Source organism: Pseudopodoces humilis, chromosome 24 (genome assembly GCF_049639895.1).
Source record: "Pseudopodoces humilis isolate 2021_Gansu_Grassland_sample_001 chromosome 24, ASM4963989v1, whole genome shotgun sequence".
NCBI classification, from domain to species: Eukaryota; Metazoa; Chordata; class Aves; order Passeriformes; family Paridae; genus Pseudopodoces; species Pseudopodoces humilis.
Genome location: NC_142223.1, coordinates 1,430,872 through 1,458,724, shown reverse-complemented (window position 1 = coordinate 1,458,724; position 27,853 = coordinate 1,430,872). Strand labels below are relative to the sequence as shown.

General features: G+C 53.1%; 1 protein-coding gene across 1 annotated transcript; it reads right to left on the bottom strand.

The window, feature by feature from the left end:
- Window positions 1-533: 533 nt before the first annotated feature.
- VWA5B1 (von Willebrand factor A domain containing 5B1) lies at window positions 534-26,855 on the bottom strand. The gene is made up of 22 exons (XM_014257183.2): window positions 26,777-26,855; window positions 23,421-23,591; window positions 22,995-23,156; window positions 22,434-22,656; window positions 22,114-22,256; window positions 21,755-21,886; window positions 21,391-21,515; window positions 18,306-18,482; window positions 15,412-15,522; window positions 14,755-14,957; window positions 12,936-13,050; window positions 11,301-11,486; window positions 10,880-11,075; window positions 9,710-9,897; window positions 6,108-6,327; window positions 5,619-5,936; window positions 4,907-5,044; window positions 4,253-4,381; window positions 3,729-3,803; window positions 3,297-3,366; window positions 2,950-3,073; window positions 534-2,734 (listed from the first exon to the last, which is right to left on the bottom strand). Exons 2-22 carry the CDS (start codon window positions 23,557-23,559, stop codon window positions 2,015-2,017), a joined length of 3,894 nt encoding a protein of 1,297 aa, XP_014112658.2. The 5' UTR covers window positions 23,560-23,591; window positions 26,777-26,855; the 3' UTR covers window positions 534-2,014.
- Window positions 26,856-27,853: the final 998 nt, after the last annotated feature.

The following is a 27,853-nucleotide window of genomic DNA, read 5'->3' as shown; positions in this document are numbered from 1 at the left end:
AGCTCCGTCTCTGCCTCAGAGAACAACCAAACCAAATTTCCCCTATTTTTGAAAATCCTGGATCCATCATTTTACCAAATGCTGCCCAATCCAGGGCTTGCAAAACAAAATACCCCAAAACCTGAAGGCAGCTCCTCATCCCCTCTGAAACCCAGACCTAAACTCACACACTAAATCATGATGGGGTTTTTTTGGGAGGTATTTTACTGAACAGCCACACAATGCTCCCAACCAGCTTGGGGAAAGCCACCAAGAGCCCACCCCAAAATAAAAGGACTCACACTGGGAAGTAGAGCAGGCTGTGATTTACTGGGACAACAACAACAGAGAACACGACTGTGCCGAGGCAAAGCTGCAGCACCTGCAGCACCACGGAGCATTGGGACACTGGGGACCTGGAGAGGTGACACCAGAGCAGAGAGCAGAGAGGTTCTTGTGGTCCTGGGGACCTGGAGAGGTGACACCAGAGCAGAGAGCAGAGAGGTTCTTGTGGTCCTGGGGACCTGGAGAGGTGACACCAGAACAGAGAGCAGAGAGGTTCTTGTGGTCCTGGGGACCTGGAGAGGTGACACCAGAGCAGAGAGCAGAGAGGTGCTCATGGTCCTGGGGACCTGGAGAGGTGACACCAGAGCAGAGACCAGAGGGGTGCTCGAGGTTCTGAGAACCCAGAGAGCTGACACTGAGAGCAGAGACCAGGGGGAAGCTCCTGGAGACCCGAGAGAGGTGAAACCAGAGCTGAGACCAGAAGGATGATCCTGGGGCCACACAGGGACTGGAGACCAGAGGGATGCTCATGGTCCTGGGGACCTGGAGAGGTGACACAAAAGCAGAGACCAGAGGGATGCTCATGGTCCTGAGGACCTGGAGAGGTGACACCAGAGCAGAGAGCAGAGGGATGCTCATGGTCCTGAGGACCTCAGAGAGGTGACACAAAAGCAGAGATCAGAGAGGTTCTCATGGTCCTGGGGACCTGGAGAGGTGACACAAAAGCAGAGAGCAGAGGGATGCTCATGGTCCTGGGGACCTGGAGAGGTGACACAAAAGCAGAGAGCAGAGAAGTTCTCGTGGTCCTGAGGACCTGGAGAGGTGACACCAGAGCAGAGAGCAGACCCCTCATGGTCCCCAGCACTGGTTTCCCTCCTGTGTCACCCCCAGACACACAGACACGAGACAGAAGCCTGCTGGGACAGGCAAGGCTGCTACATGCCAAGGGAGGGAGCAAAAGGCAGCGGGGTCCGGACGGGCATCGCAGCCCCTCTGTAGGCACTTGGTCCCTCGATCCCGGGCTCCCTGGCTCTGCCTGTGAAGCTCCAAAGGCACACGTTGGCTGCAAGGGATCTCACAAACTCCTGCTGGGATTGCAGAGGGCCTGAGGGAGCCCAGCACCGTGTGGATGTGACGGGGTTTGGTCCCAGCCTCCAACTGGCTCGGTTTGTTTGTGCGTGGCTGGGCTCAATCCGCCTGGCTGTGACAGAGGGGCTGCTCTTCATGTGGTCATTGCCAGCCCAGATTCCCTTTGATCCATGAGATGAGCGTTTTGTCAGACATTTGCCTTCTCTGAAAGCCATCTGAGATGGCAGGAGCCACGCAGGAGCCTCAGGAAAGCAGAGATCCTGGGCTGAGGGGCTGCAGTGGGGGCCTGGCAGTGATTCAGGGCTGGGAAGAGGCATCTAAGCAAGGACAGAGCAAGTGGAGCAGGGCAGAAGATCTGCTCTGGAAATTGGGCTGAGACCAGAAGAAACCAGGATCAGAGGGAACTGCTGTAGCTGGAAGTGCTGCTCCAGTTGAAAATAAAAAGCATCTACTGCAGGCAGTGGAAGGTTCTCTCCCAGGGCAAAATCCCGACTGCTGAGTGCAGGATTTTGGCCAGGCTGCTCTGTTTGCAGAGTTTGCTCTGATAAACACACACATCCCTGCAGCAGAGGAGTTCAGCTCCTTGGAGACATTTCCTTAAGGATAAATCCCTGCTCCTGTGCCCTCACTAACCCACCCAACCCTCCTCCTCCTCCTGCTCTTACACGCTGCCTGGGTTGTAGCACAGCAGGTTGAACTCCAGGTTTTCATCCCAGTGCCGGAGCAGCACAAAGAGCTGCTGGGCTGCGGCTTTCACCGCGGCCAGGCTGGATCCCTGCGGGAAGTCCTGCCCGCTCAGCCACAGGCTGGCTTTGGCAGCCACCAGCTCCCACTCGATGAAATAGGAAGCTGAGCTGTGCTCCAGCCAGGCCAGAGCCACAGCCGTGGCCCAGAGCATCCCCTCGGGCTCCGTCTGCTGCTGCAGCTGCGCCTCGCAGAGCAAAGCCTGCAGCTCGGAGCCGTCGGTGTCCCAGCCCCAGGCAGTGCCAGCCTGGCACTCGGCAGGGGAGGAGAAGCTGCGGATGGTGATGGCAGGAGGGGACAGATCCCTCTGGGCTCTCAGGGCTCTGGAGATGCTCTCGGCCGCGCTGCCCGATGAGTGCCGAGGGCGGCCGGTGCTCCCCAGCGCTGCTCCCCGAGTGTCTGCAGCGGTGGGACCCTTCCCCTGCCCCTTGGGGAGCGGCAGCTGCTGGCTGGAGTTCAGGGGTTTGTGCTCCGAGGAGGGATTGCTCCTCTTGCTGCTGTAGGAGCCAGAAGGGCTGAGGGACAGGCGGTGGCAGGCGAAGGGCGATGTCCACTTCAGCTTCTCCATGGGGATGCTGACGGCGTCGCAGAAGGCTGAATTCAGGAGGAAGGCACCGCAGGCCAGCTGCAGGGACACCTGCAAGGGAGGGTGGGCACAAAGGGAAGCTCTGGCACACCAACCGCTTGTGGTAGCTCAGGAAAAAGGCATGTGTGGATGAAACAGCTCTCCATCTCTGAGCAGGGCACTGGACATGGTTGTCAGAGACAGCAGGAGGAAGATTTGGGGGATCCTCCCCTGCTCCCCTGCAGTGACCACACAACCCCAGTGAGACCCAGAAAGGAGCTGCTCACCAGGGGAAGGTAGTCCATGCTCTCATTGTCGCCCTCAGAGCTGGCTTCGCTCCCTCTGCTCGGAGATTTACTCATGAAGCCTTTGGCAGCTCGAACCAGCAGCATGGTTTTATTGAGGGTCAGCCTGTCAAAGGATGAAAAGGTGTCTGTGACCTCTGTGCCCATCCTGACACTCACCCTTCTCCTCCAAAACCATCCCTGCTCCCCAGACACTGGCACCACGCTTAGTCCCAGCTCCAGCTGCTGTCCTTGGGGGTCCCTCCTCTCCCCCTGGCTCGTGTTCACATCACACCCACGCAGCTGAAAGGCACCTGCTGAGGTCAGAGGAAGGTCGAGCTGGCTCCTACCTGGCAGCAAAGAGCCTCTCGATGGATTTTTGGGCTTGTGCAGAGGAAGAAGACAGGCTGTGGAGCGGCCCTGGGAAGAAACACAGTGCTGGGGTTACAAGATGCTACTGGGGAGCAAAAGGGAGCAGAGTCAAGGTGTTGAAACATGGGCTTGTTTGGCTGCTGAATCTTTGGCACAAACCTTCCTCTCCCCTTGCCTCATTTTTCCTACATGGATAATAAAATTCCCACAGCTCTTAAAAATGAACCTGGGGGAGATTTATACCGAAAGCCACATCAGGTTCCATCCTTTGCACCTCAGAATGAGTCAGGCCCTGTGCTCACAAGCCTAGTTTTAGGTCATGAGTTTTAAAAAAATTCCCCAAAACTCAGCAGAAGCCCAAATCACTCAATGAATGGAGCGGCACCAAGTGCCAGCAGCTCTTTCCCTACCTTCAGGGCCACGGCAGCGCTCCCAGGCAGATGAGGACGGGGTGCTGGAGGGTGAGGGGCTTCTCTCCTCAGCATCTGCAACCGAGGAACCACATCAGCACCAGCACCCAGCCAAAAGCAGCACCCTCCTCCCACGGCACCATGGGGTTAATGAGCCTCCCTGTTAACTCAGCTCCGGCTCTGACGGTGCCAGACAAGGTCCGATCCAACTCGTCTTCATTAGTGGAGGATTTGGTGACAAGCAAGTGTCTCACATCCCCCCTGCCTCTAATTACAGCCGTTTCATCCCTCGTGTTATCCGCGGCACAGCTGCCAATTAACTCCCAGGCATTGTCAGCAGCACCACCTGCCATTCCAGGCTTTGGGGGGAAATTGAAGCTTTCTCACCATTTAAGGAGATGAGCCCCAGCCTGACACATGTCTGGTGAGCACCTTATGCAGAGGGGAAGGCAGAATTTAAAAAGATCAGAGAAGTTGTCCCAAAGCACTGAGCTCTCTAACACCAGGGAGGAGATAAATCTTACTCGTGCTGTAAAATCTGTAGTCTCCGTTGTGGCCACAGGCTGACTGAGGACGTCCAGGGGAACAGCCACGATGCCTCCTGTTCCCTGAACTCTTCTGTTTCCTCTGGTTGCCCTGCTTGGATGTTGCCCCTTGGCATGAGAGAAGAGAATGGCCAGTGTTAGAGAGGGACTGGCACATGCATGATGACAATGAAACCACAGAATGAGCTTGGTCAGGAACTGGAGTGACAGGACAAGGAGGAATGGCTTCAAACTGCAAGAGAGTAGGTTCAGATGGGCTACAGCAAAGAAATTCTTTGATATGAGGGTGGTGAGGCCCTGGCACAAGTTGCCCAGAGAAGCTGTGGCTGATTTCTCCCTGGAAGTGTCCAAATCCAGGTTGGAGCAGCCTGGGATAGTGGAGGTGCTGGCAGGGCATCCCTGGGATGGGCTTTAAGGTCTCTTCCAACCCATAACATGATGTGATTCTGTGATCACCTCTGGGCATCCAGACCTCAGAGGAGACCTTTTCCCTGGCTGTGGGAAGAGATTCTTGCCACCAAGAGCTTGGCTGTGAGTACGGATCTGGTGCCAAATTGTGCTGTGGCTTCGTAGGGTTTGCCCTGAGAGAAGTTCCCCAGTGACACCTTCCCTGCCAGGACAAGGAACTGTTACCTGTGTGTGTGTACTGGAGCAGGGTGGGCAGGCAGGAGCTGGTGCTCAGGTCCACAGGCACGAAGGCTGTGTACTTGCTGATGACATTACAGGCCTTGCTGGTGTGGACAGCGTTGAGCTGGAACCGGCGCCCAGACCCTGCCACGGGAGGGACAGCGGGGTCAGGGTCCGTGGGCCCCGTGGGATCCCTCACACCCAGCTCCCAAACCCCCTCCATGCTTGGGGATCCATGGCCAGCAGGGGCTGTATCCCTGTATCCCTCTAAACTCTGCCTACTGCTACTCCTGCTCTTATTTCACATGTGACAGGGGTGACACGGCCCAGGGACACGTGTGGCTGCTGCTGGAGCTGGATTTCCCAGCTCCAAGTGACCAGCTCCTTAAAAATAACCATGTTATGGCATGCAGGAAGCAGAGGAATCACAGAATCGTGGAGGATAGGGAGTCAGAAGGGACTCTCAAGGATCATCAAGTCCAAGCCCTGCTCCTGAGGAGTGGGAAGGAACATGAACTCGGGAATAATCATGTGCAGCAAGGCTGCAGAAGCAGGAGAGCACAAGGCAGCTGAAGGAGGCTGTTATTTGGGAGCTGTGTGGGACATTCCCTAATATTTCACCACCAGCAGCTTTTGCTTTCACTCCAGAGGCTGCTGAGCCTGCTGGAAAGCCTTCCTGAGGCCAGGCAGGGTCTGCCTGAAGCCAGCTGTGCATTACCATGCTCGATTTCACACTCCCTCTCGGCGAGCTGCTCGAAATCCTGGATGAGTGACTTGGCTGCCAGGTGGTGGAAGGTCTCACTCCACAGGTCTGTGTCACCCTCCTCCCGGCTCTCCCGCTCCCGGAACAGAGCGTGGATATCAAATGTGACCTCCCACTGCACGGGCTCGTTGTTCCTCAGCCCCTTCACCACTGCCTTGCAGAGGGTCCTGGGGGAGCTCGGGGAGCTGCAGGCAGCGCCGATATCCAGGTCCTGCGGCTCCCAGTCGGAGGAGGTCTCTGTCTCAAAGGTGAGGGATGGATGCTGGGCAGACTCTGCAGAGAGGGGACAGGCAGATCATTAATCACCTCCCTGGGAGCTGAATTCCCCACTGGCACCACAAAACAGTAATTAATCCTTCCCAATTTTCACAAGCTGGCACGGGGCACCACCAAGCCCCAGCACGGACAGGCGAGGCTGGCCGTGCCTCCCCCTCTCCCAGTTACCCAAATCCCCGGGGCTCCGGCTGTCCGACGAGGAGCGCAGGCTCGAGATGGCATCGAGGGCTTCCAATCCCCTTGCTGGGGCTTCCTGCAGCCCTTCTGGCAGTGCTGAGGAGCTGGTGTCGTGGCAGAAGGACACACAGCTGTGCTGGAGCAGGGCCGGGCGCCGGGCGCCTGCACCACGGATCCTGGTGGCAGAGCCATGAGGGATGGCCGGGAGGGGCTGTGAGCAGAGCAGATGTTAGGGCTGGATCCAGCTGCAGCCAATGGCACAGAGCTGCTCTGTGCCCTCTGATCCATGCATGGACCTGCTCTGTGCCCTCTGATCCCTTCTGCTCAAGGCATGGACCTGTTCTGTGTCCTCTGATCCTGTTTGTTCCATGCATGGACCTGTTCTGTGCCCTCTGATCCTGTTTGTTCCATGCATGGACCTGTTCTGTGCCCTCTGATCCTGTTTGTTCCATGCATGGACCTACTCTGTGCCCTCTGATCCTGTTTGTTCCATACATGGACCTGCTCTGTGCACTCTGATCCTGCCTGCTCCCTGCTCAGACATGCTCTGTCCCCTCTGATCCCTTCTGCTCAAGGCATGGACCTGCTCTGTCCCCTCTGATCCTGTTTCTTCCATGCATGGACCTGCTCTGTGCCCTCTGATCCCATCTGCTCAAGGCATGGACCTGCTCTGTGCCCTCTGACCCATGCATGAACCTACTCTGTGCCCTCTGATCCTGTTTGTTCCATGCATGGACCTGCCCCGTGCCCTCTGATCCTGCCTGCTCCCTGCTCAGACCTGCTCTGTCCCCTCTGGTCCATACATGGACCTGCTCTGTCCCATCTTTCCCATGCATGGACCTGCTCTGTCCCCTCTGACCCCATCTGCTCCCTGCCCCACCCCAGTGAGGGATGCAATCACACAGGTCCTTCCCTCTGCCCATTCCTGGCTGGGATCCGTGCCCAAAGCCCTCCACCAGACCTTGGGGTGTCCCCAAGGGACCCTGGCCCCAGAGGCTCCTTCCCCAGACATACAGAAGGTGAAATATGACTTTCATCCCTCCAGATATTTTAATGACTTCACTTGGGAACCAAAGAAAAGAAGAGAGACAGAAAGATCAAGGACCAGTTGCTTAGTAACGAAAGGAGAGAGGCGCAGGGGATGGGAGAAAGGAATTTTTATCTTTTTATCTATTTTTTTTTTTTTTTTATGAGACTGTTTCACCACTTTCAGGAGACATGAATCCCCCACCTCTGGTGCCACATCCCACACAGATGCTCCCCTCTGCAAGGTCTGGGTTTCATCCCTGTCCCCAGGGCTATGGGAAGATCCATGTAAAACAGACAAACTCTAAATTCCTAGGACATCACCAGCAAAGAACAAAGGTGGCAGAAAGTGGTGCATAGAAGGATACTTTCTCAGAGTGACAGACAAGAATACAACCTCCACCACCACCACCTGAATTTTGTTGTTCTATAACACCACCAGCAAAACTGGGAGCCAGGCAGCTCCAGGCACGATTTACCGAGCTAATATTGACACATCCTGCCAGACCCTTCCCGTTCCAAACCTGCTCCTTCTCCTGCCCAAGCTCTCCTCCCAGCCAGAGGAAGCCAGCTGGGAATGGAGCTGGGGGTTTAAGCTGCCCGTGGCTGGCACTGACCTTTCCCTCCCAGCATGGCAAGCGTGGAGATGAGCTGAGGGCTCGGCTTCACACCCCTGAAAATGTCAAGCCCTGGCAGCAGGACTGGGAGAGCTGCTGGGAGCCCTGGCAGCAGGAGGGATAGCAAAACCAGGCTGCATTTAATTAAGAGCAGGCTGCATGCTGTTAACCATTTAGTGCCCTCCAGAAGGGAGCCAGTTCTGCCCCTGCCCACATGCTGAGGATGCTCTGGGGACCTTCCCAATGCAGGAAATGTTGCCAGTACTCCTAAAACCTGCTTGTTCTTGGTCACTCATGCTGTTCACCACCCTCACTGCTGTAGCCTGAGAGCAGAGGTCTCATCCCTCCCTGTGGAGCCCTTTGCCCCCTCATCTTCCCTCCCACCCCTCACCCAGTGATCTCTAAGCCACAGCAGAGGGGAAATGAAAGTCCCTGACATCCCTGCTCCGAGTTTCCATGGGAACACAAGTGCTGCTGGTCCTCCCAGCCCTGCAGATGCTGACTGCAGAGCAGAGCATCCCGGCAATGCCAAGGATGAGAGAGAAAACCACCCCTATCCTACCCCACAGATCAGTTGAAAAATCTGCCCAAAATTCCACCTGCTGCAGGCAGGGGACAAAACCCTGTTCAGCAGCTGTATCATCACACAGGTTCACATCTCATCCCAGTGCTGAGTAAGGCTGGAGATCCAGCTGGGACTCTGCTTTGGCACCGAATTCCTTTTCCCTGCCAGGCACAGAAGTGCCACAGCCATGAGAAGAGTTTGAATCCTAAATTGTAGGGGGATAGGAAGGACCAGAGGAGCAGGGAGGTGGAGCACAGGCCACTAAGGGGAAGGGGAACAGGGAAAAAGCAGGCTCCCATGAGGAGGAACTGCTATGGGATATCAGGATGGCACTCTGCTCCCTGCTTGGCTCGTTTCCCCAGCGTTTGTGATGTGCTGCAGAGCTCTATCTATTATCTCTATTATCTATATCTATTATCTGTATCTATTATCTGTATCTCTATTATCTATATCTATTATCTGTATCTCTATTATCTATATCTATTGTATATATCCATTATCTGTATCTCTATTATCTATAGCTATTATTTATATATATTGTATATATCTCTATTATCAATTGTCTATATCTCTATTATATATCTCTCTTATTTATATCTCTATTATATATTATCTATAGCTATTATTTATATATATTGTATATATCTCTATTATCTATATCTCTATTCTCTATATCTCTTATTATATATCTCTATTCTCTTTATCTCTATTATCTAGATCTATTATCTATATCTCTATTATCTATATTATCTATATCTCTATTATATATATCTCTATTATATATCTCTATTATATATTTCTATTATCTATATCTCTATTATCTAGATCTATTATCTGTATCTCTATTATCTATATCTCTATTATCTATATCTATTATCTATATCTCTATTATCTAGATCTATTATCTGTATCTCTATTATCTATATCTCTATTATATATCTCTATGCTCTATATCTCTATTATATATTTCTATTATCTATATCTCTATTATCTAGATCTATTATCTGTATCTCTATTATCTATATCTCTATTATATATCTCTATGCTCTATATCTCTATTATATATTTCTATTATCTATATCTCTATTATCTAGATCTATTATCTGTATCTCTATTATCTATATCTCTATTATCTAGATCTATTATCTATATCTCTATTATCTATATCTCTATTATATATCTCTATGCTCTATATCTCTATTATATATTTCTATTATCTATATCTCTATTATCTATATCTATTTTCTTTATCAATATTTTAGGACTAGTGTGAGTCAGGGCCTTTCCCTCAGGCCCTTATCCACCTGATATTTTCCTGCTTCTCCTCACTGGCTTCCCCCTGCGGGCAAAGCCTCTCTGGGAAGGACCCTGGGAATTTCACCTACCTGGAAATGCAGCTGCCAGGGCTCGGGGCTGAGCTGCTGCAGGTCCTGCAGGTGGGTTTTTCGGAGGGGGTTTTTCACCAGGGCTGTGCCAGGATCGCTGGCTGTGGGCGCCTTCCTGCGAGGCTCGCCGTCGGAGATTTGGGTGGTGCTGTACGCCCGTCTCCTGGCCAGAGCCTTCACATCCCTTCCTGAACCGTGGGAGAGAGGATCAGCTCCACTCCGGAGTGGGATCAGCCAGAAACACCCCCCTGGCTCAAGGTGGGAGGCAGGGAGCCCTCCCCAGGGTCCTGCCAAAGCTCAGGGGGACACACTCAGCCCTGAAAAGTTTTAAACAAAGCAACGAAACCACAAAAGGAAACAAGAAACACTCCAGATTCCTGGGGATGTCAAGAGAGCAGGTTGGGAAGGTTTTGTCTGAGGAGTTTTCAGCCAAAAAAAGCCTGACTGCATTTCCCCAAACCTCCCTGGAGAAGACAAAGGGTTTGCTAATGAAATTTAATTAGTGCAGACACGCTCCTGTCAGAGCAAGACTAAAATTTGCCTTGGAAAGACACGATTTCTCATTGCTTTTGACAAGTTTGAGGGGATGCACAGAACAGCTCCTCTTGGAATAAAAGGGAAGAACATCCCATGAGTAACAGAGGTTTCCCCAGCTCCAGGGTGCAACCAGCTGCTTTATGCCAAGTGCTGCTGACACAAACACCCAGCCAGGCCGTGGTGGGGAGGAGTGACACCCTGGGGAGAGGGCTTTGGATCCATTTCCCCCCTCTCCTGACTTCCCAGGAGAAGTCAGGAGAGCTGACTTCTGTTTTGCAGGTACAGGGATGGTCTAGCAGAGCTAGACTCACTCCTCTCCTCCTCACACCGCTTGGGAAGCTTGTAAATAATTATGTGGTCAAAGCTAAAGCTGCTTTGAAAATCTCCAGGGAACCCAGCTCACCAGGGCTTCCCTTGATTTCCTGACAGGTTTGGATAAAACATCCAAACCAAACAGACTTGCTCAAGCCTCAGGAGATCTGTCATCTATCCTGCAAACTCCTCCAGCTCTTTGCAGCTGAAGACATGTATAAATCAGGCAAAAAAAAAACAAACTGGGGGAGCAGTGACAGGAGCTTGATTAGAGAGAGAGAGAGGGGCATCACCCCCGGCATGTACAGAGGAAAAGCTGACCCGTGTCCGTGTCCGACTCTCCCCCAGGATCTCTGCCCACGCCCAGGTGGTCGGGGGAGCGCTCGGCGGGGCAGGAGCCCTCCGAGTCTCTGGAGTGATTCCAGCTCTCCAAGCCTGCTCCCTCCTCCTGGGAGTGAAAGAAAACAGAGCTGCCCGACTCCTGGGAATGCATCATGCTGTACCGCCGCCTCTTGTCCTGGGGGGAAGCACAGAGAGGGAACAGGTCCCAGCACCGTGTCTGTCCAGCGGCTCCCAGCTCAGACAGGCTGCACCAGCATCCTAAGCCACTGCTGCCCCCCAAAATCCCACCCATCACCTCCCTTAAGGACACAGCTGGGGAGCAGGAGACACCCCCTGACTGTGCACAGAGCCAAGACTCTCATGTACACCCCCCAATCCTGGGGCAGCCCCACGAACTCACAGATCTGGGGTTGGAGATGTACGGGGAGGTGTCGCAGATGACCCCGTAGCTGAGCAGGCGGTCACCAGGGAACAGGCAGCTGCTGCTGACAGGGGACACCAAGGCCTCGGTGCTCTCAGGAAAGACCCACTCCACGGACACGTCGCTCAGGACCGGGGCCATGGCCTTCTTCAGCGAGCTGATCATCTGCAGAGAGCAGGGAGAGAGGTTCAACACCAGCTGGACACGGTGTGAGCCATGGTTCCTTTGGCAGGGATGGGAAACATTCCCTCAAACAAACCCACCAGCTGATTCCTACCCTCTCCTGACAGCCTGCTTCCTCTTAGCCCACTCTGAGACCCACCCCAGCACCCCTTTGGCACAGCTGTACCTGACAGAGCTGGGTTAGTGCTTGGTCTTTTCCATCCTAAATGAGTCCATGATATTTTACCATGAGCAGATAGTGATGGAGCACGGGGCTGATCTCACACACCCTGCCAGCAAGGTGGGAGCTTATGGCCTGAGGGATCTTTCTCTGATGTGAGGCAGCATCTCTTGCTCCCCACCAGCGCCCAGGAAACGCTGTCAGCCTCCACTGGCCTGAGCCCCAGCCCTTGTCCCAAGCCTGGCACTCACACACTGATATTTTTGGAACAGCTCGTTGCTGGCACAAGCCACTGCCAGAGATCAGCAATGCTCTGCCAGTCACACATGTGGAGAAGACCAATATCTGTGAATACCTCATGGACAAACCTGCCAGGGAGCCATCTACACAAGCTTCCCTGCATGCCAAGGGAACTGAACACCAGATTTAGAGACAGAACAGCTCAAATATTCCCTATTGTTCCCTGCTTTTTCACAGGCTCAGGAAGACACACCAGGCTGTGTTTTGTAAGGCCATTAATTGACGCCTGAGACTGCTGAAGGCACCGAGCTGCACAGCCTGCAAAGCTCTTATTAATAGCTCTTATTAAACACCTCTCTGCTCACTGTCTTTGCTTTTAATTTACATCAGAAATGTTGATGCCATTCTGACTTAGAGAGGTTTTTGTGTGCTCCTGGCTCCTGCAGAGGGTGGAGTTGCTGAACTCCTTGAGAGATCAAGAAGGTAGGAGCCGGATTTTTTGGAGATATTTAGGAACTAAGGACCCAATTCTCTCTGGGTTTAGTCAAGCAGCAGGTGACAGGCTGTGCTATGTGCATTCACCAGGGGACAGAGCCATCCCTACGCCGGATTTGAAGCGCACGGTTTTACTCCTCAAGGGGAGAGAGGGAACGGAGAGGCTTTAAAGTCAGCTTAATAAGCAAAGCCATCACAGCACATTCCTCTCGCTCCAACCCCGAGCCCTTCTCGCCTCAGCAACGCCAGGGCTGAGCCCGACTTCAAAACTAATTGGCTGCTTTGATGCCGGTGCCTCTGCCCTCGCCCCATCTGAGGCAGAGCTGCCTTTGAAGGCAGAGCTGCTGCATGGGGCTCAAACACACAAACCCCGAGGTGCTCCGTCATCCCCTCGCTCCCCACCTGCCAGGGGGGCTGGGAAGGCAGGGCCGGGGTGGGGAATGAACCTGATGTTCAGGGGAATGAACCTGCTGGGAGCTGTGGCCTCCAGGACCAGGGCATGGTTACAGCCCCATCCCCGGGGAGTGGGGCTGTACCTTGGGCTGCAGCCTCTCGCCCTCCGCCAGGAACTCGGAGACGCCCCTGGACACGACAGCCAGGCTCTGCACCAGCCTCCTGCAGGCCTTTGGCCCAACACCGAAGCTGTAGCACCTGCAAAGGGACAGGGGGAATCAGGATCCAAAGGAAAAGCTTCCCCCCCCCCAGCCCCATGTAGCTCACACACTCCCACAGGCAGAAACTCCCTCTGGCTTTATCCCACTGCTGTGTCCAGTGGAATAAACCAGCCCCGCTTTCAGGTGGGTTGGGAACCTCCCAGTGCCTAAAGGGGCTCCGAGAGAGCTGGAGAAGGACTTTGGACATGGTCATGGAGTGATGTGGGGAATGGCTTCCCACTGCCAGAGGGCTAGACTGGATATTGGGAAGGAATCCTTCCCTGTGAGGATGGCCCTGGCACAGGGTGCCCAGAGCAGCTGTGGCTGCCCCTGAATCCCTGGAAGTGTCCAAGGCCAGGCTGGACGGGGTTTGGAGCAGCCTGGGCTATGGAAGGAGGGTGGAAGGAGATGGGCTTTGAGGTCCCTTCCAGTCCAAACCATTCTGGGGTTCTGTGAACTGCCAGCCCCCTCCTCTCAGCAGACCCCAAACCCTCTCCCCAAAGGCCAGCCTTCAGCAGCGACACACAGGGGTTCCCAGGAGCCTTCCCCTCCTCTGCAAAAACAAACAAGCTGCTTTGCTCTCAGTTCCACTCTTTTCCCTGCTGCCTGTGGTCAATAACAGTGAATATCCAGTAATTATCTCTGCTTGCAATGAAAACAAACGTTTTCTCAAGGAAGGAGGATCAAGCCAGGTCAGGCTGCTCCCCCAGGTCTGTGAATCAGGATTTGGTTTGGGCTGGAGGCTGGAAGTGGAGCCCATGCAGGGAGTGGGGGATGGATGTGCCAGGAAGCCAGGAGGATGGGAATGGGTGGGATATGGCATTTGGGCAGGGCAGTGGATTGCTGAGAAAGAAAGCACCTTCAGCAGCAAACTGCATCTGCACAAGGAGCTTTTCTCTTGGAGGGTTTTAATCCTCAGCTGGCTGCAAATCCTAGCCCAGTCCCACACCCCTCCTAAATAAGGCTCTGATCTTCTTTTAATATGGGCCATGCCCAGGACTCTCCCTTCCAGGGTCACCCCAGACCACGCTCCAGCTCTGACTGCATTTAACCCTCCCCTCCAGCCCTGCAAGAGCCAGGGCTGGGATGGTGGGATGCCCTCTACTCTGGGAAACAACCAGACCTCTGTGCACTTACAAACCCACAGAGCAGCTTCCCTGATAACCCCAAAGTCTGAGAGATGGAAGAGGAATCAGGATTTCTTACATTTTTCTCATGTTTTGTGCCCCTTAAAGAGGCAGAGGAGAAAGCAGAACAGCCTGTGATCAGGGCTGGGGAGCCAGGCTGGGAGCTCATGCACGAATTAGCTGCTTTTTACATTGCTCCCTTTCAGCATATTCAATTCTGCACAGCCCCATCCTGGAAGCAGCTGGGGCCAGTCCCAGATGTGCTTTTAAAAAAAAAAAAAAAAAAAATTCGAAAAAAAGCAAGGAAGATTGTTGGCGTGTCAATCTCTCCTAGCAGGAAGCATCAGCCGAGAGCTGTGAAGTTGTCAGCTCAATTATCCTGCTTTTGATTGTTTAAAAAGCATCTGAACTTCTGGGATCCGTTCCAAACCCTTTGAGGTTCTCCCATGGCTCATAGCAGCAATCTCTCCTGCCTCTGTCTCTGAAGTGGGGACGTCTGTGAGATGGAGCTGTGCTCAAGGGGAGCCACATCCCAGCCTGTGCCAGGATTCTGGCCCTGCAGGGCTGAGTGGTACCTGGTGGAGCAGGAGTGGTCCCGCAGCAGCTCCAGAACCTTCCCCGTGTTGCTGATGGCCCCGCCCATCAGCAGGAAGAGCAGCCGGGGGTGGCCCCTGTGGATGGGCTGGCGGGTGACCCACTTCAGTGGGGAGAAGAGGTTGGTGCTGCCCATATCAGCCTGGATCCTCCTGATGCTCTGGCAGGCCACGGCCAGGCTCTCCTGCCCAAAGGAACGGTGGAATCGTCAGCACCAGAACCCTCCGAGCACCAAGGAGAACCATAGGAGAGGCTGAGGGAGTTGAGGCTGTTCATCCTGGTGAAGGGAAGGCTCTGAGGAGACCTTAAAGGCCCTTCCAGTGCCTACAGGGGCTTCAAGAGAGCTGGAGAAGGACTTTGGACAAGGGCATGGAGTGACAGGACAAGGCAGAATAGCTTCAAGCTGGAAAAGGCCAGGGTTAGATTTGGTTTTATAAGGAAATTCTTCCCTGTGAGGGTGGGGAGGGCTGGAACAGGGTGCCCAGAGCAGCTGTGGCTGCCCCTGGATCCCTGGAAGTGCCCAAGGCCAGGTTGGACGGGGTTTGGAGCACCCAGGGATAGTGGAAGGTGTCCCTGCCATGGCAGATCCCTCCCCACACAAACCAGTCTGTGATTCTGTGCCCTGTGGGCTCACCCACCTCACAGTAGGCCTGGCTGACAGGAAAAAGGGTCTTGAAAGTGGATCCAAATCCAATGATGTTGAAGAGGCACGCTGGCATCAGGCTCTTGAGAATGACCAACAGGGCATCCTGAAAGCAAACAGGCATCAGAACACTTGGACTCTGCCTGGCTGCCCCAACTTCACCAGTAAAAGCTCTGCCCAGAGCCATCCCATCTTATTCCCACCTTCATCTGACAACAAACCAACTGCTTCTTTCCCATGCCTGCTTTCCAAAGTCCCTTGATGATATTTGGGACCCGAAGCAGTGAGGAAAATGGGGAGCCTTTGGGAAAAATAAAAAAAAAAGACAACAAAGAACTGAACAATTTTTTTCTGTTTGTTTTTAAGGGATTCAATTTGTGCTGGCAACTCAGTGCTGCAGCACAGAGCTGGTGGGTGAGAAGCAGAGTGTGAAATTGAGAAGTGCGACACGCAATGCATCTCAATGCCTAAACTTGCAGAAAATAAACAAACAGCTTAAAGTTACACAAAAGGAAAAGCCTCCCCCATCCCCAATTCTCTTGTATTCATAACTGGCTTCAATTAAAATAACTGGGAGACGACAGTTTTAAGCTATTTTCTTTACCAGAGGTGGTTATCTAATGTGCCTATTCCTGGGTTTTACATAAGGCAGAGCAACTTGAATTGTCACAGTGATATTGTGGACAAGTCCAGGGCAGAGCTTGTGATCACAGCAACTGGGCAAGAGCTGCCTAAGGAGCTCTTGAGCTTGTAGCAGCAATTATGTGGCAGGAGAGGAGGCCCATTTAAAGCAAAGTGTTTATTTAAAGCAAAATGTAAAGCAAAGTGTTCAGGAGCAGCTCAGTTCTATTTAAATGCTGATCAAGGCAGACTCCTGCCAGTCTGCCGAGGGCAGCAGAAACCCTCCAGCCAGCCCCTGGAGGAGCTGCCAAGGTCAAACGAGCAAGAACATCCTCCTTGAGTTGTCCTACCAGTGGCAAAGACACAGCAAAGCCCCTGCCTGGGTCCAGCAGGGATGTGGTGCCAGATCAACCCAGCTCCCAAAGCCTGTAACACTCAGCAACAAACCAGAGCTGGAGCACTAAAAATCAGTGGAATGATGTACAAGAACAGGGCTGCCCTTTAACAAGCTCTGGAGTACTTGAATCCAAGCTGTTATCTCAAACCTACGAGGATATATTTATACCACTGCTCCCAGATGGCTCCTGGGATGCTGGCTCTTCCAGATCTCAGTGCTGACATCCCATCTTGGAACTCATTACAAGGAAAAAAATACAAATTTCCAAATATTTCTCTTAAAGCACTTCCCAAAATGGGCAACTGATGCCTGCTTGCTATTTCAGCAAGCAGAAAGATTTATTGCTTCTTATGGTAAATATTGATCTTGATCCTGTTGCACTCCATAGCTATATGGCAACTCAATAAGGAGGGATGTTTGCTTCTAGAAAAGTCAATTTCCAGTTATTAGTGCAGTTTTGCCAGCGAGCACCATCACAGCCTGGCTCTCCTCCCTGCCTGCATCGGGGTGGGAAAGGAACTGGCTGCAGGAAATTTAAATTCCTGAATTTTCCACTCCAGCTGCTTTGGACGGGTGCCCTCCTGCTCCACACAGGCTCTTCCACGCCATCCCTGAGTTCATCCTGAGGCTGCACAGCTCCAAGACCCGTCATGCCATGTATCCAGGCAGCTGAGGATGATGCAGAAGGTTCCACCAAGCAAAACCCACCCAAACCCTCTCAGAACAGTCCCTGCTATGAGGTCCCTGGTGTCTGTGAGTGACAAACAAGGACAGGATACTCAGAGCAGGACAGTGGGTTTCTCCCTTGAGGTATCTCCTCCAAAATCTCCCTCAAAATATTTTTTTCCTGAAGGGGAACAGCCTTTTTCCTGTTTTTCCTGTGATGGGGTTTCCATTTCAGGAGCTCTCAGAGAAGGGCTCTGATCCTGCAGGGGGGGGACTGTCCTTGGGGGACAATCCTGCCTCCACCGAGTCTGCAGAGACTGTGCTGCCCAAAGCCAGCCATGCCAGGAGTTGGAAAGCAAAACTCCACCCTGGGACAAGATTCCCAGACTCCTAAAGATGCTGGGGGAAGGGGACTCAACCCCAGAGATATCCTGTCCCCCTTGGGAACAGCCTCCCTATCCCAGGGGATGTGCAGCAGCCATCTGCAGGCTCCCCAGCATCCCAATCCTTGCTGCTGAAGGTGTCTGTCCTTCTTTGGCAGTTCCCATGGAAACTGGAGACAGATGGAAAAGAGATGTGTTAGGAGATGGACAAGCTCAGGATTGGGTCTGTGGGAACCTCATGAGGTTCAACAGAACAAGTGTAGGGTCCTGCACCAGGGCTGGCTCTGGGTAAGAGCCACATCTGAGAGGGGAACCTCAGACCCACAAAATAATCCTGACAATGCTATTTTTTATTCAGAGGACTCTGAATAACTCCCATAACCATCCACCAGGCTGCTGGTGTTCATTTGTGTTTGGAAAAGGGATGTCTCGTGTTTAAATCTGTGGGTTCACAGAGGTGCCCATCAGCAAAACCTCTCCTAATTCATGGTCAGCACCTCCCTCCCCGTGGAGCTCTCTGGAGGTTTCCTCTTAGGCAGCCATCACCCAAAACCCTCCTGGAGACAGGGAGAACTGGAAAAGGGATGCACAAAACATGCCAGCAAGAGAGGGAAGGAAAACAATTTTGCATTTTATGTGCTGATAGGAAGAAGGGGAAGAGAACGGGGGAGAGTCACCTTTGTTGCAGGTACCAAAGAAGCACCACGGTAGAGATGACTAAAACACAGCCCATAATTAACCCCCTCATCCCCTGATAATGAACTCTTATGCTCTCAGCACCCCCCTGCTCTCTCTCATTCATCCCTGTTGACAGGCAGGTACCTTGGCACGGCTGATGCTCACACCGCTCATGCTGCTGCTGCGGTCTACCAGGAAGATAAACTCTCCCTGGCCTTTCCGGAGGCCTGGCTGCACAGCCCTCAAGTCAGGGCAGAAGTTGAGCATGATGACAGGGTGGTGTGGGATGTCCTTGTTCAGCCTCTTCCTGATGATTTCCGTCTGAAAGAAAGCAGGAGAGAGCTCGAGACGTTGATTTTTCCAACGCGTTTCGATTCGAGTGGAATCGGAGCAGGGCTAAAAATGTGAGTGAGTGGCATTCTGTGGGCCAGAATCTGTTTCTTCTGGCCCCAGAGGTGACAACACCAGGGTGGGGCAATGTCCAGGTGTCCTGTTCTGTCCATACCCATGGTATTCACCACCCCTGCAAGTGTCCAAGGCCAGGCTGGATGGGGCTTGGAGCAAGCTGGGATAATGGAAGGTGTTCCTGGCCAAGGGAGGAATGGGACAAGATAAGCTTTAAGGTCTTTTCCACCAAACTATTCTGGGATTATATGGAGCAACTGCACACTCAGATAAAAGCCTGGGGAAGAAATCAAAAGACCTGGCCTTACTCAGCACCTTGCAAAACTGATTCTCCAAACATTTCATTAGATCCTTCCCGAAAACCTGGTTCATTAGCACAGCTTAGCATCCCACCGAGGCACACCAGAGGTTTTCTCCGTGGTCACTCACTAATGAAGTGTGAGATGCAGCCCTTGATCTGCTGCATTCAGCACTCCAATTCATTCCTGCCACCTCAGGTTTGCTGCTTTTTCTGCCCATTTCTTTTATCACTTTTCTTTGTAGGGATTGAAAGGCTTTGGAAAGCTGAACCGTCTGCTCCGGCCACGGTTCGATAGGAACCTGCATGATCTGTGCACTGCACACAGCTCCAAGGACTCTGTGCATTTTCTCTCCTTCTATTTCAAGTATTCATTACAAATGGGATAAAATTAAACTGATAAAAAGCTCTTGTGATGGGTTTCTGACGTGTGTATCAAGCAGGAATGGATTCACGGCCTCAGCTGCTTTGGAGGGAGCTCCAGAACTCCACATCAGCCCAGCCATGGCCTTTCACCCCTGGGTCTGAGTGTGGAAACTTGATCCTCAGGGGCTTTGTTTGCCTCTTTTCTCCTCTTTCTGACTTCTTTGCTTGTTGGTTTCAGAGGGAGTAAAGCAGACCCCAGATAACTCAGTCTGTTCTCTCCACCTATGAGTCACATTCCTGTGAGCTGATGACCAACCTTGGTTTTCTAAAACTCACTAATTCCCTGTGGCTCAACACACACACACACATGAGCTCTGCTTTCAGCTCTGCCTGAGTGCTGCTTCTCTGACCCAGTGAAAAGACAGGTCCCACTCACAGGAATGAGCCAAGCTCCCACTCATCCTCCTCCCTTTCTATGTTATGGGGTATAAATTAATCAGCTGCTGAGAAATCAAAGGGCTTTTCCCATTTACATTTCCCTCCAGCCATATGACATTATTTTCTTTAACAACTTTTCCAGTTTATCACACTCCAGACTAGAGTGTTCCTTGCTGCCTCTGTCCAAATACTGAATCATGGCCCTGGACCTATCCACAGAACTCTCTGGAATGCTCTTGGGTGTCCATGACATAAATCTCCTGTGTAATCAGGATGAGCCCATATTTTGGGATTTTTCACTGACTGGAGGGAATTTTACAGGCAAATCTTCAGTAAACAGCTTCAGAGGGGCTGCTATAGGTCAGCCAGAAAAGAAAACATCTCCTCACCTCCCTTCCGTTCCCCTTCACCCATTATCCAATTACAGGAAACTAATCAGATTTTGTTGAGGAAAGTTGATTCCAGTGTGCATCCATCCCCACCAACCTGCAGCTGACAGCATCCGAGCCTTTTGCATAACAGACTGAGGGAGGAGAATTAATTATCATTTACTGCTGAAATTTCTGGGCTAATTTAATTTAGGCCAAGAAGTGGCCAGTGTCCTGCTTTGAGCAGCACCAATTCCAGCCCATCATCTACCCCAGGTATTCCAGGCATTTTCTCTGCTCCCTGCAGTTGTTTCCCATCCTCCTGGGGCACAGGTGGCTTTCCTGCAGGGAAATGTCTCCAGAATGATCCTCCCTTAGATAATTTGACATGCTAAAGACTCAGGAATAATTAGGGAGCCATCCGAGGTGTAGCGTGGGTGTTTCATCTCGTTCCACCTGCCACACGTTGAACACAATTAGAGGAGATGCCTGCGGAGTCCCAGCCCTGCCAGAGAGAGCAGAGGGCAAAGGGAAAGGAGGAGAGGAAGGTTGACAAGTCTCTGGTGAAAGGAGAAATCTTAACAGCATGGGGAGACACCCCTGCGGCAGGTCTGGGATGTCTGCCAAGAGGGACCCAGGATCAGAGATGTGGAGAAGGAGTTTAGGGGAAATGAGCACACAGGAGAGCCCTGGCTGTGTAAAACAGGAGCTGACATTGTCAGCCCCAGCTGTGGCCACACAAGTACAACCTGTCTCTTAGGGGAAGACGCCCACCCTGGAAATGCAGAGGGCTCTGAGCTGTCTGCTCCTCTCCACTGATCCCAGACACGCCAAAGTGCTGGGCTGTCACTCATTCCTTCAGAACTGCTGGAAGACGAGGCACAAATCCCAGCACAGATATTTTTCTCTTTGCTGCTCAGCAGAACAAAGAGAAGTCTCTCCTACCTTGTCTTCAGTTCAGCTCATTATTCCCAGGAAAATCACTTCTTTCTCTCTGACAGCTACCCAGAAACAGTAAACATTTACTAAGTAATTAAAAGAATATTTTATTCTATGTCATTGCAATAATTATAATACCCTTAATGCTATCACAATGCACCTCTCTAATTATGCCATGCTAGACTAGCACTAATTATACACACAATAACCATCTCAGATCTCCTTCCCCTCTCAGTTTATCAGCAGCACTGCTGAATTTTCCCCTCTTCTTCCACACAAGCCCCTCTCTGAGGGAGGATGCCGCAGGTCTCATTGGGACAGTGTAACATCTGATGCTGGAAACAAGGAATCATCTTCTAGCTCAGCTCCAGTCCATGGAAAGCCCCAGCTAACACCTGCAGCTTGTGGTTCTCACCTTTTTCTTGGCACTGGGGTCTTTCTTAGTGCCTTTAATGAAATCGTTCTTCCCCTTCAGGTGTCGCTCGTACTCTGCAGGGGTCATGTCACCCTCTTCCATTAAGATGTGGGGCATGTGGGGCTCTGGAAATGCAGAGAATTGTGTGAAGAACAGCTGTGGTTACACTTTGGGTCTGGCAGAAATGCAGGTACCCTTGGGTGGGAAAATCTGTGAGCTTGGGGAGCTCAGAAAACCCTGAGAGGGTCCAGGATTAGCTCCTGGGAAGCTTAACTTTGACAATATTTGCAAAACCAGCGTTAATCCAGAGATGAGGATCCCAGGAAGGGGCAAGACCAGCAGAGGGGAAGCAGAGCCCACCTACCACTTGGATGGATCAGGATCTCCACGGGTCTGTCAAAGGTGTGTTTGTTGGCCAGCGTGATCACGATGCTCCTGGCAGAGCGAGCCGAGGGGTCGGCGTCAGCTCGGATCTCATGTGTGGGGCTCTCAACTCCTGCCCAGGGAAACCAAGGAGGGGATTGAGGATGGGGGAGAGCAGGGAGAAGAGATGACAATGTGGCAGAGGACAGGAACCCACGTTAGCATCAACCCTGTACTGGTAAATCCACCCCAGCACAGTGAAGTTGCCAACACAGATTTACATTGAGGAGGAGTGTGGACATTGCCTTGGAGAGGTGATAAATCAGCCTTGGTGCAGCAGTTCAGCCCCAGTGCTCCTACCTGCCAGCAAACACGGCCCCCGGATCTCCAGGTGGAAGCTGAACTCGTACTCAAAGGGGTTGGTGGCCTCACTCTCCAGCAGCTGAGCCAGGCAGAACCTGCTCCCTCGCTCTGGGCTCCCCGATCCGCAGAGGTGCTTGTCCCTGCCAGTGAGATAAATCCAAATAAACCCTGTGAAGGTGTTCTATCGCCCCAGGAACTGCAGGTCTGCCAGAGGTAAAGCCTGCAGCCACTCTCCAGCCTCCTGTAGCTGCTGCTCAGCCAGCCCTGCATTCCCCAGGATCAGTCCCAGACAGAGCCCACCCCGTGGTTTTCCGTACGTTCGGAGCTGGTGGCTGGAAAAGCTGCTGGTGTTCTCCAGGCTGGGCTGGGGGACCCTGGGGACACACACAGCTGGCAGAAGGACCCTCACAACCCCGCTGGGCAGTGTCTGAAGCTCAGAGGAGGTGCTGATGAAGATGGAGACACTTTCCAGGGGAGGAATCGTGCCCAGGTTGGCCACAAAAACAATCCTCTCCAGGTCCTCATCCATCATAATCCTTCCTGCACAGAGATTGGAGCATGCCAGGTATTGCAGCCATGGAAAATGCTCCTTTCCAGGCCTCCCACACCCCCCAGCCCTGGATCAAACACCCAAAGCCGCCCCCACTGCACACATCAGCTTTCTCTAAAGAGCCCCAGGTTCTGCATCACTCCAGAAGCAGCAGTGCTTTCCAGGATGGATAAAATTGACACCTTTGGCATGAGCATCACAACCCCTCAGCCTCCCAAAAGGAGCCCCCTTGGTGCCATCACCAGCCAGTCACCCCCAGTCACCTCCCCACTCCTCTTCCCCTCCTTTTCTCCCCACATTCCCCTAAAAACACCCTCAACCCCCTCACCACTTCCATCAGCAGCTCTTCCAGGAGGGAGGCTGCAGCTGTCCAAGTAGGTGTCATCTATCTTGGCTTTGTCTTTGATCTGCACTGTCACGGTGCGCCGGGACACGGCCGCCTCGAAGCCCACCACAGTCGTGCCCTCGTCCAAGGGGTACACAAAGAGACCTGCCAGCCAGGAGGGGTGTTAGCAACACCCACCTCTTCCCTGGAGCCACCAGCCAGGTCCCTCTTGGCACTTCCCATAGTGGGGAAAAAAAAAAAATCCCACTTGTGGGATTTTTCACACCTAAAAAGTTGCAGACTTGGACACAACGCACTTGGTCGTGCTTCCCAGCAGCATCTAAGAGGTTGAAGGCACGCACAGAAACCCAGCACTGCCATATCCTGACTTTAAAGTTCCCATTCCAAGCGTCACTCCTTAAAACTTGCCTTCCAAAGCCTGGGGGTCTGGGTTGTGGTAGGTGAGCAGGGCTGTCATCCCAAAGGCGTAGCCGCTGACGCAGGATGTCACCTCGGACGCGATGAGGGGCAGCCGGGAGAGGGTCACCCGGTTAATCAGCCCTGGCATCTTCCCAAGGGGCTCTGGGTGATGGTGGGGAGCTGGAGAGAGAAAGGTGAGAATGAATTCTGGAGGCCTGAGTGCCCAAAATGTTTGCATGGTTCTGCCACCTGATTCTGAAGCCTTGAGGACAGAAAGGTGAGAGACGTGGGATGGGATCAGACCTGGGTTTGATGACTGCAGTGATGGGGATGGGGATGGAGCAAGACCCCGGTGGAAAGCCACAAGGAAAACCCAAAATCCCCATTGCACAAGGGAGGAAGTTCAGATGAAACCTCTCTGGCTGGGGACAGACAGCCCCAGAGGTCCACAGTCCCCAGCTCCCACTGCTGGAGTCTGGGCAGGACACGTCAACATCTTTTCCTGTCCCTCTTTCTCCTCATTATCCTCCAAACCAACAACTTTCCAAACCAAGACTATGATCACGAGAGTTTTCCTTTCTCCTGGGGAAGGAAGAATAAACAGGCAGAGCCAGACATCCTCCTGCCTTCCCAAGCCCTCATCCTCGAGGATTTAGGGGAAGTGCCACTGCTCTGCTGTCCTGCATCTCCAGATCCTTCCTGCATGGGCTGACTCATCCCACAGCCGACACATTCAGATGCAAAGTGACTCCTTCAGTCAATTACATTCCAACTCTTTTCCCCTAAGCAGGTTTTCCTCCCTTAAAGCTCCTCTCCTCCAAGCCTCAGGGTTTTAAAGGAGACTTTTCAGGTGGATTTTAGGGCCACATCCCGCTCCCCCGGGGAAGCAGGAGAAGTTGCTAGGCAGCAGTTCTCCCTGGCTGGCTCTGCAATGCTTTATGCCGTGATTTACGAGGCCCAGGAGAAGCCAGCAGCACTGAAATACATCAGCTTCTCATTCCCTACCAGTCCTGCGTTATTAAAACACACCTTTATATGCAAATGCCACAGAAGACATCAAAGCCACGAGCTCGATGAGTGCTCAGGCGTTCAGAAAGGAAAAAAAAGAGAGCCAGGGAGAGCAAGAAGGGCTGTCCAGGATGGGAGAGGAAACTGAGCACAGGAAACAGCAGTGAAGATGATGATGGAGGGCAGTAACCCAAAGGCACGCCCCTGAACCCCGCCAGAAACCTCAGCCATTCCCCATTTAATCCACCTCTCCTTCCACCACAAATGCTGCTCACGCCAGGAGCTGCCCAGGGAGGTCGGGATGCATCCATGGGGATGCAGCCCCCACAGTCAGGAGAGGAATGTGAGTCCTGCCTGAGCCAAGGGAGGCCATCCCACACTGGGATGCTCCAAGCTGTGCCAATGGGGCTTGGGAAGCCGGGAGCTGGCAGGAATTCACCTGAGATAACGCAGGTCCCATCACTCTGAGATGTGGCAGAGGCCATCAAGGTATTGGGAAGTGATTAAATGCCAGGTGCCAGGGAGGAGGGAGGGGGAATGATTTTACCTTGTAGGGAAGAAATAATGATGGGAAGAAGCTCTCTACCAGCTTGGCACAACAGGAATTCATTATGGGATTGCCAAAGGGGTGAATTTGGGCTGCAGGAGTGTGACTTCAGCTTGGAAGCAGGGACTTAGTGCAGAGCCATGGGTGAGATCCAAACCCCTCACATCTCCTGCACCCATGGAAGACTGGGGACATAACTCCCATGGGAACCACTCTGCCAGCAGGGATTTCTGCATCACCTGGGCCAGGACAACACTAAGAGACCTCTGCTGAGATGCAGAGCCCTGTGCCCTGTCCTGTTTAGCAGAGCCAGGAGAGTTGAACCTCTTGTGCAGCTCCCAGGTGGTTCAGAGGAGCCTGGCACCAGGCTCACTGCTGTGCCAGCCAAAAAATCAGCCCCACAAGGACAGAGAGGGCTCAGAGGGCTCTTCCCGGTAAAAACCCTTTGACAGGGGATGCTGCCAGCAGAGCCATGGGGCTGCTCCACACAGCTCGTGTCACCAACGCCATCAAGTGACTGCAGCGTGGAAAGGGAGAGCAGCAGAGAGGCTGCAGTGATGGAGAGCAGTGGGAAGGCTGGAATTTTTTCCCTGTGTCCCCAAGGAACTCAGCACCAGCCCCTTGCCTGCTCCCCCTCCTGCCTTTGCTGCTCTGGGATGTGCGCTCAGTCTCCGTTCAGGCCACAGGGCTGGACTCTCAGGATGCAGGATCCTGGTGGGACCCTGCATCCCAAAAAGAATTACCAACACCTTGATGCTGCACAGGGTGCCCCTAGACCCACCCAGTCCTCAGCGTGTCCCCTCACTGCCACCAAACGTGTCCTGCCTCCCACACACAGCAGGTGCAGGGCCATCCCACCCCAGACCTGGCCAGGTGCCTCCCGACTGCATCTGGCACACCAGGAAAAAGGGAAATACTTCAAATACATCTCCAAACACCTCAAAATACACCTCAAAATACACCTATAATCCCAGCAACCAGGGAGCACCTCAGGGATGGGGACAGATGTTGTCCCTTGGCCAGCCGCGCTCTGGACCTGCCACAGCAGGCTGATACTGGATTGATCTTTTTTCCCCCCCTCCTTCCTTTGTAAGCATCCTTTCCATGACAATCCACTGCTCCTCCTGGCCACAGAGGGGAGGGAGACACGGAAACGTGATCACCCCACTCCAGGCAATACCCTCGGCCAATTCCTGTGCCCGACTGACGGGGAAGGCGCTGATGCTGCTGCCACGTCTGCTGATGGTCCCCGTGACCTCAGCACAGGCTCCAGCCCCTGCGTCTGTCCCAGCACTCCTGAGCACCTGGAGCTGGGTTTTATGGGATGGGAAAAGGTGTTTATGTGCCTGGAAAACCGGGGTGGTGCCTGGAGCACTGTTTGGAGCTTTCTGGGTGTCCAGCTGTGTCTCTAAGAGGTGATGTGCCCTTGAAAAATCTGTCTGAGCACGTGGAGAAAAGAATAATGCTCCTCTGAGGTGTATTTTCGTGTATTGAAAAGGAAAATTGAGCAAACGGTGAGCACACAGCCTGGTTTCTGGCAGGACCCGACTCCCAGGAGTGGGTTGGGGTCCCAGCTGTAGCACAGCACAGGATCTGTGGCTTCCACAGCCATAAACAGGATTGGGAGAACCAAAGCTGGGTTAAAACCTGACACAGCTCCCCCCGGCCTGAAGGGCAGGAATCAGGGGCAGCCCAGTTATTTCTGCCCCCCAGGACAGGAAGGCAGCCGTGTAAAGCCCAGCCCTGGTGCCACACTTTGTGTCAGACGCATTTTTGAGCAACCACTGCTCAAAGTGCTGCAAGACCTGACCGGCCACAAACGGGTTCCCTTGGAGATCTCGGCTGCAGGTCCGAGCTGGACCTGGGCCACATCCCCGCTGCTCAGAGGACGCCTGGTTTTTCTGCGGCTGGGTAAAATATTCCTTCCACGTCGTCTGTCTCAATCAACACTGACATCCAGTGGCTCGCAGGGATGACGACAGCCGGAGCGCCCTGTGGAGATGTACAGGTGGACAGAGCTGGCCAAGGATGCCTGTTGCACCACAGCTTTTCCATCAGCATTCCTGGGCCATCACCACGGGGAAATAAACTTCCTCCTGCTTGTAAATCCGAGACAGGAGAAGCCTTGCGCTTCCCAGACTTTCAGGGCTCTCAAGTGGAGTCACCCTTGGGAATTCTCCCTGGTTTTCAGGGGCAGCAAGGCTCAGGGAGCTGCTGAGGGACCCCTGACTTCACCTACCTGACCCACATCACTGCAGGTCATGACTAAGACATGCAGGAGTCCTCCAGCTGCTTTCTCCCAAAGCACAAGGCTCAAACCTGGCCAGGAAACTGGGATCACCCCCCAAAATATCTGTAGGAAGACACAGGAGGAGATGAGGTTTGAAAGAGCACCCATAGCACTGTCCTGTCTGGAAAAGCCATGGATCCACCATGGCAGAGCTGTGAGATACTCTCAGGAAAAGCTACAGGAGCTGTTCTCCCATCTCCAGCCTTGAACTGCAAGCAGAATACCCCACTTGGAGAAAACCAGGAAGGAGAACAGCCACTGCAGGCCCCCAGAGGGTGACACCCCCCACTGCCACAGCAGTGACAAGGCTTGCTGGCCCCAAGGGCACCCTGAGGCCTCAGATATGGGAATTGGGGAAAGGTTAGGAAGCAGCTGCTCCTGCCAGAGCCCAGTGGAAGCAACCGGGTCCCCCCTCCCGAGGTGATGCAGTGTCAGGATGGGACACGGCTGACAGCCCTGGTAGGGACAGATTTTGGGGACTGCCAGCCATAAATAACCCTGGCAGGTGTCTTGGACCATCAGCCTGGCCCCAGAGTTAGGTCTCACAGACCTGGGTTTATGTCCCAAGCCCCTTCCTAGAGCTGTTAATGACATGTT